The following is a 15282-nucleotide window of genomic DNA, read 5'->3' as shown; positions in this document are numbered from 1 at the left end:
AAAAAAAAAAAAAAAAAAAAAAACTATGATTATTAGTATGGAACAATCTGTCATTATATGTGGAATTTGTGGAGGGTGCAATTTGAGAGTTACCACATGCTACGAACTTTTTTTTTTTGCAAAGTGTATATCAATAATCTAATAAAAAATTAGAGTTAATTTTGAATATGCAGAAACTTGGAACAAAGAAATATGCATTTCCCATTACAACAAAACAGCTGATAAGTCTGGAATACTTGCCAAAACTTGCCTGGATAGCCCAGGGAAAATGTATTGATGATCATTCCAGGTTAAAAGAGCTTAGGGTAAGCCATTATTGTATCATAATTAAAAAGTAAATGCACAAGATATTTTGGAAAAACAGTGGAATATTTGGATGTGGGCTGGACATTAAGTGATAGGAAAGAACTTTAACTCCCATAGATCTAGTAATGGAACTGTAACTATCTGGGAGAATATACTGATTTGGAGGAGATATTTTCTTACTCAGGTCTCTACTGGAGGATATTCATATCTAGAATTTACTTTGTATAGGTTCAGTCATCTGCTAAAAACATATCTGTAAGTATACCAGCATATATTTACCTACATTTGGCAGGATGGGAAACTGTGAACAATTTTTGATATAGGTGGGAAAAAATGGATGTTGTACATAATTCTTTGATTGAATCTAAAGATTGAAACATGGTCATTATAAGAAATAGGAGAACACCAATATTAAAATCATATTGTTTTTAACATTTATATTTGAAAGTGTGGTGCTCTGCCATTATGTAACAAATTCATGCATTTTAAGCCATATTTCCCTATCATGAACCTTTATTCCTTAACTGAATGTTGCTAAAAAAACAAGTTAGAGCACAGACTAGGCACAGAATAGATGGGATTAAACAATAGATTTGATGACAAAGCAACGAGGAAAAGCTAAGATGCGACCAGGCAAAAGGGCCACTCTGGTAAAAGTTCCTCAGTGTTGACTTCACCTATTGTTAGTAAACAGCTGACTTCCTTCCTCAGCCTGTGGGACTTTCATATTATCCAAGTAATTTTCTCTGCTAGGTCTCTGATTAAGACCTCTGAAAGCAGAGATTCCAGAATGAATGTATCAACCATGAGAACCACACTCAAACGCCTACCTCATTTCTTATTTTACTCTGCCCTTTATCCCCAGAACACTTTAATGTATTCTATCTCCAGTTGTACTTCATAGCTTATGCGGGTGTGCACTTTCTTTCCTAGGTCTAGTTAAGGACTATAACCCACCTACTTTTATCACCATTATATCAACAGATTCTTACACACAGCTCAGCCTTATGGCCTCTCAACCCTTCTCATTAAGACTTTAAAGCAAAGGTACGATTAAGATTCCTTTACATTCTCTGCTCTACAAAATTAATATTATAGGAGAGGAGGACATGTGGACCCTTGGCAGTAGTACATAAAAAAGAGAATGAATTGCAGAAGAAATGAGGCTGAAGGTTTTCACCTGGTTGCAGACAGGCTTGTACTTGAGGCCTGGCTTGTTCAGGATCATCTCCAGCTGCCTGCGGTTGAAGTTGGACACCCCGATGGACTTGGCCAATCCTGCATCCTTACACTTCTCCATGGCCTGGAGAGGAGAAGATTGTGAAGAATAATTTGTGCTGTTGGCTACATATTGATTATATGCAAGGTAGTATTGTTGCAAGAAATACTGCCAGGAAATGAAGACGTACATGACTGCAAATGATGCTAAACTAGTTAAAAATTAGTGGCAGCATGAAAAAAATTCTGTGTTCTTAAGAAATCAGAGAGACTATTTTACATGGAGGGAAAGAAATGACGGTCACTGTTTTTCCCGTGTCATCCCTAGCTGTCAGTGCCCTACATTCTAATAATTCATTCCTGTCCATCACAGCAGCCAAACAATCCTTGAAAATGTCATGAGTTTTTTGATCTACTGGTGCATATCTCATTCTCATAAGTGCAGATGTGATTTGACTGTAGGTCTCTTTCTTTCTATCTCTTTTTTTCTTTTGTGGTCTCTATTCCAAGTACTCACCTCCCAGGTGGCACAGAGATCCACTGCGTCAGGTATTACTTTTCCATGTTCATCTGTGGGAAATGAGTTTTCCCCTGGCTGGAACAGAAGTAGTCATTAAAACCATCTCATTAAATTCATATCCCCACTGATATCTATGCTCTCTAGTAAACCTAGGCCTGGGATATTAAGCTTCTATAAAATAGGTGGAGCAATATTTCACAGATTTATATTTTTAGAATGTTTTGCTTGTGATAACCTTAGGAATGTTTTAGGTGATACATTTCATCTGTGCTTATACGTCTCTAAATATGTTAATTTATAACCTGTTCTCAGGTTCTTAATGTCTCAGTTGACTTACTGCTTTTTATACTTCTGTATTCCCTTGGAAAAATGTTTCTTTTTATAGGAACAAGTCAGTAGTGACATGGGATCTCGAGCAATAATGGATTCTGGTTTAACCCAGGCTAAGGAAACAATCTTTCTCTTCCAGAGCACGTGAACAGTTAAAGGTCAGATATGTAAGCCACAGACAGTCCATCAAGGTCATGTTTTTTCTTTTCTTTGCTGTTTTTGCTCCCCTCCCCTCCTCTCCCCTCTCCTCCCTTCCCCTTCCTTTTGTTTTGTCCTTTCCATTTTTCTTTTCATTTCTTTTTTTTTCTTCAGTTACAAGACAAGTATAAGTGAAGCAAAAGGGAAACACAGACATAGGAAAGTAGGTAGGACATTAGAATGTGAATAACTATTCAGAATAATTTTGCTCCAAAGTCAAAGAAAGTAATTTCTGCCAGCAAACATATAATAGCCTACAGGCCTGGATTCTGGAAATGCACAGAAACTCATGCTAGGGGATACATTTGAGTCCTTTCTGTGAGAGCAAGCAAGATAACTATAAATCCCAGGATTCCACCAGAAAGCACTGCCCATTCATTCTTTAAGGACAAGTTCTTTTCAACATGGTTTGTGATTACTGAGGCCTCTTTCTTTTAAGACACCCCATGAGTCAATATGGATTTGACTCATCTCTTCAGATGAAATAACTTGTCACCTAAAGTTTTAGTGATCTGCCTTTGTGTGTGCTTTTTCCCCCTATTTCCTAAGCCAGTGTGCTAAAGGTCATAATAGTTGTGTCTTTATTTGTAAGATAGGTAATGAAGCTTGGGCTGTATATCTGCTTTCTTTATAAAACATGTTTTAATTAATTCCTTCAGAAAATAGGAAACAAAAGATAATCATGGAAGAGAAATTAAGTAATTTTTAATTCTTCTATCTATGAAAAATACTGAGATTGGTACAATTTCTTTTATTGCTTAGAACTCATTATAATTTAGAACTTGGTTTTTTATTAGACATAAATATTGTAAAAGTACTAAGATACATTTAAGGGTGCTTTCCATTTTCTAGGCACTGTGTATATTAATTCATTTAATACTCTTTTTTACTCTAGAATGTCTATGAGATGAGCATTTGGTTTTTTTAAAAAGCAAAATGAAGTCACAGAGTTTATAAAACCTATGCAATGTAACCCAGCTATCAACAGACAAAAAGGAGCCCAAGACCACTCCACACGGGCTGCTAGCTCAGCATTCTTCATTGCTCTGTCATACCTCATTTATAGAGTTATCCTTCTCTCAGCTAGTGTTGCAGTGTTTGACTAGGTTATCAGTGATAACTGAAGGCAAACAGAAAAATCATTGAGTCCACAGGTTGCATTTAAGACAGAGGTCAGTAAAGGTTCTTAAGAAAATATTGAGAGTATATAAAAATTAGTGATCACGAACCTTTGACAACACAAGGCCTTGTTTGGTACCAGTGGAAAAGATGTGGAAAAACTAAGGAAACTTCCAGAAATACAGAGATAAGAAAATGATAATCAGAAACATTTCTGAAGACTACTTCAAACCTATCAGGCTAGCCCTGGATATACTCCTCAGTTACATTACCCAGTAAATATTTTTATGTAAACTAGCTTGAGTAGTTTCCATAACACATGAAATTAAAGTAATATAAATCTATTATAATCAAGATCAACCATCCATGCACTTGATGGTTATGATAATAGCTGATGTTAAATATTTTTAATGAGGCAATTGCCTACCTTCATGGATACTGGGTAATGAATAAGGTAGAGGTCCACATAGTCTAACTGAAGTTTCTTCAGTGACCTTTCCAAGCAAGATTGGACCAGCTCTGGTCGATGGAAGGTAGACCAAAGCTGAAAAGGTTAAAGAATGGAAGTTGTTATAGATTGACATATTAACTAAATGTATTTGCATAATATTAGAAACTCATGACCATAGGGAAATAAAAACCTCTTCTATCCTGAATTTCCCTTGATTCCATCCATTCATGTAAATGCTATAATATGCTTGGTTTTGATTAGCAAACCTGATGAAAAATGGAAGGAAATTATTCCATATGAAAATTTTATCAAGTGGTAATTATGACCATTCTGTGAGTTAAGTTTCATGAGATCTTATAAAGCAATTTAATAGTCTAATATTCTCATCTATGCCACTTAATGGGAAAGATTAGCGCCTTTTTTACATAACTGAAAGAAATATATTTTTAATAAACTTATACCATTCTTTATCATTAAGGCAAAAATTGATATTTAGACGTTTAAGAATTGTTAGATTCTCCCCCAGGGAATTCACAATCTGATAATAGTTCTATCTGATTCCACACTCCATAGTAAATCACATTGCTTTGACTTAAGGTTCTGAAAAGTAAAACACTTTACATTGGAGTTATTAAAAAGCCACAATTGGAGAGCCATCATCTATCTCTTTTGTTTATACTGAATGTTGGACACTAACTTGTGTAAATAAAGGTGTACCAATGCGCATAATTCATTATTAACTACTGATACAATGATAGAAAAGTCACTTCAATATATCACTTTTCATTAATTTGCACACCTGCACATTGTACGCACAATACCTTTGAAGTATAGAATATGTCTTCTCTCTTCACAGTACCATCTGCAATCTTGCTTCGAATGGCCAATCCTACCTCCTCCTCATTTTGGTAGATATAAGCAGAATCAATATGGCGGAACCCAGCATCTATAGCTAATTTGGTGGCATCCGTAGCCATACTCTTTGGAACCTAGAGGGGCATCCAAAGGTAGTTTTTAGAGTTCTGTGTGATTAATAGTTCTAGAATCATTAGAAAACTCTCAAAAATACCTTTTACTTATGTCTTAGGCTAGTTCTATATTTGTGATGATGAACCTATGTTAATTTGGCTTGGTATTTCCTGTTTCATAATAATTATAATAATTATAGTGTAATAACTATAATAATTATAGTGTACACCAGGGACCCCTTCAGTCCCAGACAATCACTGGCAGAACAGATGTCCAGGAACACTTCCAGTTTCTATGCTTTGCTGGAAGTAATTACAGGACTTAGCATATAGTTGTAGCAATGATTAATATTCATACAGTAATGTTGTAACACTGGATAAAGTACAGCGCTGAAGTATAGGTGAAATGTGGTCCAAATTTATTTTAGTGTTTCCTAGTAAAGTCAAACAGGATACACTAAATTTCTCTAGCACTGAACATAGAGCACACATGGGAAAGTTGCCTACAGGCAAAGAAGTTTGGAGATATAGTTTTTATTCCTTTCACTCAGTGCTGGTTACATAGATCCCTCTGCTAGCAAACCCCAATATTCTATATAAGATATTATGTTAAGTGTTTGTTACACCAAGGCTAATTTTTTAGGGAATGTATAGGTAAAGTAAAATTTAGAATTATTCCTTCCTTTATCAAATTTGGGTAATGACTTGAAGACATATTTCTTTTCCTAATAAAATTACAGTGAATGTGTCCTACAGCCCTATACTGCTGACCACTATGATTTTCTTGGGTATTAGGCCACTCGGATGTACTGAAGCTGAAGCTTTAGTGTTGTCTGTGACCCTTCCCTATTCTCTACACCACATTTCTCTGTGAAGTAACCAAGTCCCATTGCAAGTCTTCACAATTGCTCTTTGAATATTTTCTTATGTCTTAAGGGAGAGAAAAGTAGGAATTCAAAGTTCAGGGAACCAATCATTTGTCATACAATTCAATAGTCTGAGAATAATAATGGAAGAAAAACTTCCTCCAGTCAAAAAACTGTCAGCTTTTCTGAATTCATTTCAAAGGAACATCTGTACCACTGGTCTTTAATTCCAATGCACATTAATTAGGACTAGGACATTAATTTTCTTAGGTTCCCATTTGCTCCTAATAGCACTTTTTTTTTTTCCAGTAAATTTCTCAGAATTGCAAATGGTGCATGGAAAATTCTACTTAGGTCATATACTGTGATATACACAAGACTACCCCACAGGAGAACAGCAGTACTAATTCTTTCCTACATCTCATGTCCACTTCTGTTTATTACAAAGTTTTCAAGATATGCACTCTTAAAAGGATTATATAAATAAACTTAAAAACCACTATCAATTTCTTAAGCAATGACATGAAGAACATCCATTTTAGAATTTTGGGGGTCTATATTTATTTAACAAAAGAGTAATGACGAATGATAGTAAATGTGAAACTTTAGAAACCAACATAAGTGTTTTTAAAAGGCCTAGCTGGAAAACTGAAGTAGAAGGAAAAACTAGTGCCCAAGGATAACTAGTAGGTGACAATATCATCAGATCCTCATGCAGAACAAAGTCTAACCATCTTTCTCTTGTACACAGAAGAGCTCTAGCCTGCAGAAACTGAGAATCCTATGAGTTTCCCATAGTCACACAGAAACAAGGTGATCTGACAACCCAGCTCAGTTCCGACTCATCCTAGGTCTAGTTTGCGTCCCCAGTGCCAATCCCTCTGGAGTTACCTCTTCTGGAGCATAGGTGCCAAATCCCAACACAGGCATGAAGTGGCCATCATTTAGTTCCACGCACTGACATTTGGAATTCATTGCCTCTCTCTCCTCTGCTCAAGCAGATTCTGTTTCTTCTTCTGTCTTCACAGGGCAGTGAATAACAGGAAGTCATAGCCCCACTCCCGTGACTTATCTAAAGTATGTGGAAGGCGTGGCTAATTAAAACATTGTTTCGCCTGTGAAAGGAGAACTGGGACTACTTCGCTTAATTTGAAGGAGAATTGTTAGGTAACTCACTACATAGTGAAACAGAAGCTATTAGCTTTTGGTAAATTTTCTCTTTAGGATAATTTATGTAGTATGTTACATTATTAAAGGGATTAGTTGAACAATTATTGGCCGTTTTGCTTAGGAAACCAGAGATACTGGTTTTCTTGTTTTTAAATTTGTTTTTATCATCGTGAAGCCCTTTTGTGAGCATATATTATTTGAAACAATGAACTAACTTACAACACACGGTCAGACACACGCACACACACACACACACACACACACACTCCAAATTCAAAAATGACTAGAGTATTTTTCAAATTTAGACCTTAACAATGAATCATAACAAAATTGAAAGTTGGCCTTTATAAAAATGTAAAATCTTGAAAGTTTTTCTAAAAGAAAAAATACCATCTGTATCTTTTTTTGTTTATAATAAAACTATTTAGTACCATACTTAGGAGGCTATAAGCTGAACATGTATAGTAAAGAAGGTAGAATAGCGTGCCACTGAATGCAGGATATGTAGTTACTGTAATAAGTTTTGTAAGTCATTTTTCAATGCACCACTGAAAACAACGTCATTATTTCTTTCACCTCTTTATACGTCTCTATGTATATACATATGTATGTATATTTGAGAAAAAAATAAGCAAAAATGCAGAAAAATACTTCAACAGTATTTGTATAAAATAAAAATTAGGACAATTTTTCATTTCTATAAATTGTATAATAGGAAAAACTTGATCCATTAATACACTGGCATGTGATGAGATAATCAAAATGGAACATAAAAAATTTCACTGGTTAAATATTTTAAATTGGAAAATTTTTTTAATATGTTAAGTAAAAAAGGAGAAGATATAACTAAAATCAGTTAATATCATTTATCTTATAAGATACTTTCTAAAAACTGCAAACTGTAAATGTTGTTTCTTTCTAAAAGAGAAGACAATAAGTGATTTTCCAATCCCTTGTTTTTGTTTTTCAGTCTTCTAGAATTAATGTTATCACTTTTGTGATCTAAGAAACTGTTTCCTTATAAACAGGGAAGCACCGCCCCTTACAATTGGAATGGGATGGAATTTCCTGCCTGATAACAACACTGATACTAATAACTCTAAATCAAATTCCCTCTGCTTAGTGCTGCAAATCTCATTTAAAGTCCTCCAGTCATGTTTGTTATTTTTTCACCCGTTGTCAAATAATTAAGTGTACCAATTAATGCCTCTGCATTTAATTTTTCCTTTTCTTTAACAGGTACAACTCCAGGCAAGGGAAAAAATAGATAATAACTTTACAAGAGGCAATTTTGCAACATGAGCTAATCTAGAATAAATGATGTAAAACCAAATAGCATAGTGATTACTGCTGTTACAAACCCAGATAAATCTTACCCTTTCATAACCCTGAATCAAACTGCCAACTCCCTGAAAATGGCTGAGTCACTCCCCATGCAAATACTCACCAGTGAATTCTGTGACTGACAGCTGAGCAATATTAGACAGCTAAGCAATATTAGAAAGTGAATGATGCAGGAGAGGCAGTGATCTCAGAAGGGCTTCCATTTTCTCCTCCACTCATCCACAGACTTCATTTGGAACCCTATTTCTTCTTCAAACTGGACTCCCTTCTTACCTCAACAGTGAGGAAGTGGGTTCTACTTAAAATTCTATGGTTTTTTAATTTCATCTAATGTATGAATTAAAACTTTGTAAGTGTTCCCTCGAATATCTTTCCCCCCAAATTTCCTTCTAGCATAACAGTGCCTCTTCCTTCCTCTCGACCATATCAATGTTTCCTACCCTCACTTCCATTTCTCAAAACAGTGCTCCTTCTGCATTTGAGCTAAACAGTGTGAAGCTCCTGAATATTGTGCTCCGTTCCTGCCATCTAAGGTGTGCCCTGCTGTTGTTGTTATTGTTTGCACAGAAAGCTCAGCCCAGAAAATTTACTAATGAATACATAATACCTCCTTGGAATAAATACTACTGCCAAAGAACAATTGTCTTTTTGTGGTGGTACTGGGAGTTACACATGTAAGGCAAGAACTTTACCATGGAACCACATCTCCAGCCTAAAGTAAAATTTTTGAAGAAGCACATCAGCATGGCTACTTTCTCTGTGCTCTCTTCTGATCTCTCATCTCCCACGTAGTGTAGAGATCTATCCTATCAATATTAATTTTCCAAGTTTTTGTAGTACAAATTTAACAATTTTAGCAGTGTCACCAAGTAACGTCTACATTCAGACATTTTCCAAGTACATTAAAAAAATGCTCCTTTCCAAGCCCACCTGGAGATTCAGTGTGAAAAAAGAGAGAGGGAGGAAGATTGAATGGGATCTTTACGAGGTGGGGCTCAGCAAAAATCCTTAGGATTTTAGTGGTGAATCCTAACAAGTGGTTAACATTTTTGTCCTAGAGCCAGTTGGCACATAGTGTCTATTTTGCTTATAATCTGGCAATGTGCTCTCACCACACCAAGGCCATCAAGTACAAAGTCCTTCTCAGAGCTGAGATAAGGCCACCAGCACGACCTTTAGAGTACAAGAAGGGAAATTCTTATATAAAGTTCATGGGAGTGTAAATTAGTATAGCCACTGTGGAAAACAGAATGGAAACTTCCACCACTTCCTTATCGTGCAGGTTTTCTTGGTTACATTTCTTGTTTTGCTAGGACAAAAAACCCAATGCCCAAAATTAAAGCAGGGAAGGTTTATTTAGCTAACAGTTTGTTCAGATTTCAGGCCATAATCAGCTGGCTCCAAGACACAGTGGCACGTGGCAGAGGAGCAACATTTCATGGTGGTAGAAAAGAGCAAAAGCAATAAGAGCAAAAAGGGGAGGACAGGATGAGTCTTTCTGCCCCTTATATTGTATGTAGGCTATCCACTCTAGGGTGGGTGTAGCACTCACACCCATAATACCATCGCTAGACAATGAATCAATCACAAACTCTAGATTCAGTCACCCCCAGGACTGCATGGGTCTTTGGGGAGAACATCTAGACATAAACTGTAATATTCCACCCCTGGTGTTTTTCAAGATTAGTCTGGACGTCAGAGAAACAAACAAACTCTCATATCTCACTGACCATGAACCTTGAGCAGTCCCAAAGTCAAATTTTCTACTATTGAATAAGATGAGAGAAAAAAGAAGCAAATCTGTTACAATGTGCAGATGAAGGCTGGGGGTGGTGAGGAAACATTTCTGAGATGTCTTAACATTTTCTCTTATATGAGAGTCCTCAAAGTATAGATAGAGTGGACAATAAAAGACAGAATTGGAACTAGGGAGATCTTTTTCAAATGGGAAGGACAGTGTGAGCTAGAGCGAGGTATGAGGGAGGGAAAGGAAGGGGATTTTAAAAAAGAATTGAAGAAAAAATAGAAATACAGCTTTTGCATACAGGAAGGGAAATAGGAGTTTGAAGAAGCAGGGAGGGATAGGAGGGAAGGGAATGATAAAAGAATTAAGATGTGTTGTGTATGGACAAACTCTGCACAATAAACACAATGCTTGTATGCTGCAAACCTGTCCTAATAAAAGTGTGCTATATTTATGTGTCTCAGAATTCATTTGCCATAGAAAGCTGGTATATAAAAAAAAGTAGAGAAAAGAAAGTGATCTCAATAAAATGTTAAAATACGAACAATCACTTGGTTCCAAAATGCAGACATTTCACAGATCATGGGTCATATTTGTACAGATTAGAAAAAAAAAGAAACAAGGTCCATCATTTTTTCTATTAAACCCAAGGAGAATTACAGTATGTATAGCAACAGCGACATCCATTAGAGTAGGTAACCTTTAGAGTTATTGCTATGCATCAGGCAGGACTCTCTCCGACTCTACTGCTTTTAGGGATATAACATGGAGAATTTTCTCCACTACTAGTAGGACTACATCTTGATTTCCACAGTATGTGGTAGGAAAGCTGAAATATGTTCAGTGCTTTACACAGTTCCTGTTTGTGTGCCTCTTTTCTCACAACAAATTGTCAGGATCAACATGTAAAGGTCTTTATATTTCTTATTGCTAGTGAACTGAGGTGGACACAAATGCACAAGACTGTAAGGTTTCTCCCATATATGTTCTTAGCATAGACCAGCTCAGAAAACATAGAATTGTGATTGTAGGAGACTGAATAAAGGGGAAAAATGACATTAGCTTTCATTGTATAGACAAGATTTACTTTGTGATGAGTGAAATCTATGGTAAAGATAGTGCTCTATGTTAGAAGATAGTACTTATCAAATAATAAGAACATAGCTAATGCCACTGAGTTGGACACTTTAAACAGTTAAATCATGAATTCTACTTATTACTTGTTATATCAGAATGAAAACAAAAGTTAAATGACAATAGAGCCAAACTCAACTAAATATTTCACATTCATATGCTCCCTCATAGACTCCAGATGTGTGAAGATGCAGCTGTAACTCTATCCAGAAGGGTTTCTAATTTTTATTACTTGTATTGAAATTGATGCTGCAGAAGCTAGAGCTCAAGTACAAGCCCTCTGACAACCAGGTGAGCCCTGAGGTCACTAAGACCTTCCTATATTTTCTGATCTTTACACTATTCAACTTTGAGTAATAGTTCCCAAGTTCCCATACTGATGTCAACAAAGTAAATGATAGTTCTTTTCACTGAGAAGTAAAATACCAGAGTACAAGTAGATTGAGTGGAGTGGCCAAAGATTTCTTCAGTCACTCAGAGAGAGAGCTGAAGTTCCTCATAAAAGCCCAGGTGGAGTTTCTTTTTTGGAAGTTGTCTGCGGTGACTTGAGGCTTGGTGGTGGCCAGGGACGGGGATATGACGTTAGGAGTCATTACTTCCTAGACAGTCACTAAACTCACAAAGTGGGTGTTCTGTCCTAGAAAGTTTGAGAATGAAAAGGTAATACACAATGCTGCCCATTACCAAATGTTAGTTATTATATTTATCACATTGTAAAGTTCATAGCCTCTAGAAGGACACAGCCTCTCCTATGAAAGAAGTCATTCAAATTCTATTAGTCACTATCTTCCTTATTTCTTTCAAAGGATTTTGTAACTAGAAAAAATGAAAAAGTAATTTTAGGAAAGTTTTCATATACTTGTGACTATATTAACTGATGCTTTATTTATTGCCTAAATAATCAGAAAATCACATACCCAATTGTAGTTCAATATTCACTTTATAATAGATTATTACCCTCAAAATAATGAAACAATAATAGAAACATAAAGCTTTATTATCATGTTGCTTAATATACTTTTGGTGGATGGCATCTGCTTGTCAGAGGATGTATAAACAGATCATATTGCAGAATAGGACAAACAGCTACTGAAGACTAACTGAAGTCCCCCAAGAAATATTATCAATTCTTTCCTAGATCTTAACAGCAAAAAACATAATTTATTCCCCCTAGATTCACCTCCTAAAGGCACCTTCCTGTGAACATCACCAGACTGAGGAGAGCAAGAGTCCAACACCTAAAACAGAGAGCACACATTCCATCCACAAATCACAGCAGTGAGTGAATGGGAACAGACAAAGTGTAGAATTCCTTAAAAATGAAGGAAGAACCAGAAAGGAGGGTAAGGACGAGTGTCTAGTAATGTACAAGGCAAAGTGAGAGGACAAAGGGACCATTTTAAGGAGACAAGAGGAATGGATGCGAAGGCTGATTGCTGAGTTGCTTATCTAGGCTCCATGACATCTCCCAAGCCATGTGAAATTTTCCTTTCTTTTTAGCTGGAACTTTACAGAGCATTATTGTGCTTAAGAGCAACCTTCGTAGCATGAGCTACTGGTAACCCTTTACATAAACATTAATTTCCTACGAGTGAGATATAGTTCTTCTTTCACTTAGAGAACAAGACTGGTGCATTTTGCACCACACCTTGCTATTACCTGAAGATAATTGGGTGCTTTAGTTTCTTAAATGCAAAAGAAACATTACAGATTAATGCACACTACATGAACTAGTGAAAGATTTTCACAAAGAAAACAAGAAAAGAGAAAACACAATTTCACAATATGACAATAATCATGATAAACAAAGACTGGGGGTCATGAGTTTCCCTTTTCTTCTCCCTTCCTGGAAGTGTTAACCATAGTGATTAGTATGTTAACATTTAAAGGTTTATTGCTTATTTCCTTGGAAGTTTCAGTGCTGGGAAAAAGGAAAAACAAAGGATATGGGTACAAGGGAAGCTTTGCAAAGTAAAGCTAAGCTTGCATAAAGTGATGTAAAACAAAAGAGCTCTTACTGCTGTTACGCAGCACCATAATCTAGATAATCTAGATAAATGTTACCACTTTATCATCCGTAATCAAACTACCAGGTCCATGACCATGGTTGAGTCACTCACAGTGAAATGCTCATCAGGGGATTCTAAGGGCTGACCACGGCATGGAGCAATTTTGGAAAGTAAACAATGCAGAAGAGGCAGTGATCTCTAAAGAGCTTCCACTTTCTCCTCTGCTCCTCACAGGCTGTATTTGGAACCCAACCTCTACTGGAAACAGAACTTACTCCATGAGTCAATAGTGAGTGAGTGAGTTTTACGTAAAAATTTCTGGGTTTTTAATATCAGATAATATAAAAATTGAACTTAAGTCTCCCCAAATATCCTCTCAGCACAATAGTGCCTCTTTTTGACTTTTCACCACACTGGTGTTTCCTGTGGTTGTTGTTATCACCTTTCATCACAAAAATGCTCTTGATGTTGGCCTGTACAGGCCTTCAGCCACCACTCTCAACCTAACTCCACACCCTGTGCACCATGTTCTTTTCACCACACAGCACACTCGGCCCTAGCTGTGACTAATTTGTGTGGAAATGGAATCTTCTTGTCTTAGCTTTTGACAGCATGGGAAATATCTAAAACAGCATGATGATATTTGAGATTCAAATGTTATTTGTCATTGAAATGACTTCACAACTGATTAAGTTTTATATGCGAGAACAGTTTTTCTTGAATTCATTAAGAAACATTATGAAGTCTGTAGAAAAGCTAATTTCCAAAATCATTTAAATGTCAATAATAATCATCAAGGGCAGGTCTCATTCAGAGAAATCCCAAATTCAGTCTTATTGAATATTCTTAATTTCCCAATTATACAGAAAGGCCAATAGCATACCAACAGTAAACATTTATTTGTTTATGACATTATGCCAGAAAATGTCATAAACAAATAAATGTTTACTGTTGGTATGCTATTGGCCTTTCTGTATAATTGGGAAATTAAGAATATTCAATTCTACTTCCCCAGAAAAATATTTAAAAGTGCCTACAGTTAAATTCATTACAGCATTTGCAAGTAATAAGTACTACCTGTTAGCTCAAGAGCTAAGGAAAATCATTTGTTTTGACTTTAAATTGACTATTGATTTGTTATTGGCTTCCTTGGGTCTTCATTTGCAACCCATCCCATTTTGTTTTCTTTTAGAATTCTGTTTTAGGATAGGTTTAAATATTGACCTCCCTGGGAAATACCAGTTATGAAGCTTCATTTCAGTGTATTCAAGACTATACTTTTTTAATCTAAGAAAAATATTTGCTTTATATTACTGTTATTTTTTTTTTGTTTTGGGACTCTCCTAATGTTTACATTTTATTTCCTTTGTCAGTTTTCAAATTTTTTTCTTATTTTCTGTTTTATTGATATTTTTTCTATCAAAACTAAAAAATTGGCATATGTTGGTCATAATACCCATAAGACTCTACTCAGATTTCTTGTTTCCTTAACAAAGTCTTTTAAAGGAAAAAGATTTGGTTCGGACTCTCACCTTAAATTCTTTTTATCATATTTCTTTAGTCTTCTGTTATCTCAAACCATTTCTCAGTGCTTTTTCTCTAACCTTTGCAACTTTGACATTTTTGACAATTCCTAGTTAATTATTTTGTAGGATAAACTCCAATTTAGGCCTATTAGTTTTTCTACATGTCTATAACTAGCTTTTGTATCATTAGCAGTGAACACCCACAACCTATGCTAAAATTTTTAGGCATGCCATCCATTAGATTATCTGCTTAAGTGCATTAGATTATCTGCTTAAGGTATAGCCAGATCTCTCCATTGTGAGGTTTACTTTACTTTTCTTAAAATATTTGTAAGGTGATAATTTTACACTGCATAACTATTTAATTCATATATTTAAA

At 35.7% G+C, this 15282-nt stretch overlaps 1 protein-coding gene across 2 annotated transcripts in view; it reads right to left on the bottom strand.

The window, feature by feature from the left end:
- The window catches only part of LOC102021691 (estradiol 17 beta-dehydrogenase 5-like), a 14791-nt gene extending 7766 nt beyond the window's left edge, over positions 1–7025 (bottom strand). Inside the window, exons 1-5 of one of the 2 annotated variants that reach the window (XM_005386850.2) lie at positions 6868–7025; positions 4964–5131; positions 4119–4244; positions 2042–2119; positions 1487–1609 (exon numbers count right to left, since the gene is read on the bottom strand). In XM_005386850.2, the coding sequence (XP_005386907.1) occupies positions 1487–1609; positions 2042–2119; positions 4119–4244; positions 4964–5131; positions 6868–6951 (579 nt within the window). In that variant the 5' untranslated portion in view covers positions 6952–7025. The remainder of the gene's footprint in view (positions 1–1486; positions 1610–2041; positions 2120–4118; positions 4245–4963; positions 5132–6867) is intronic. The other variant, XM_005386852.2, reaches the window with a different exon arrangement.
- Positions 7026–15282: the final 8257 nt, after the last annotated feature.

This window comes from Chinchilla lanigera, unplaced genomic scaffold (genome assembly GCF_000276665.1).
Source record: "Chinchilla lanigera isolate Chin_1 unplaced genomic scaffold, ChiLan1.0 scaffold00028, whole genome shotgun sequence".
NCBI classification, from domain to species: Eukaryota; Metazoa; Chordata; class Mammalia; order Rodentia; family Chinchillidae; genus Chinchilla; species Chinchilla lanigera.
The sequence above is the reverse complement of the archived record's forward strand: the minus strand, read 5'-3'. Positions and strand labels throughout refer to the sequence as shown.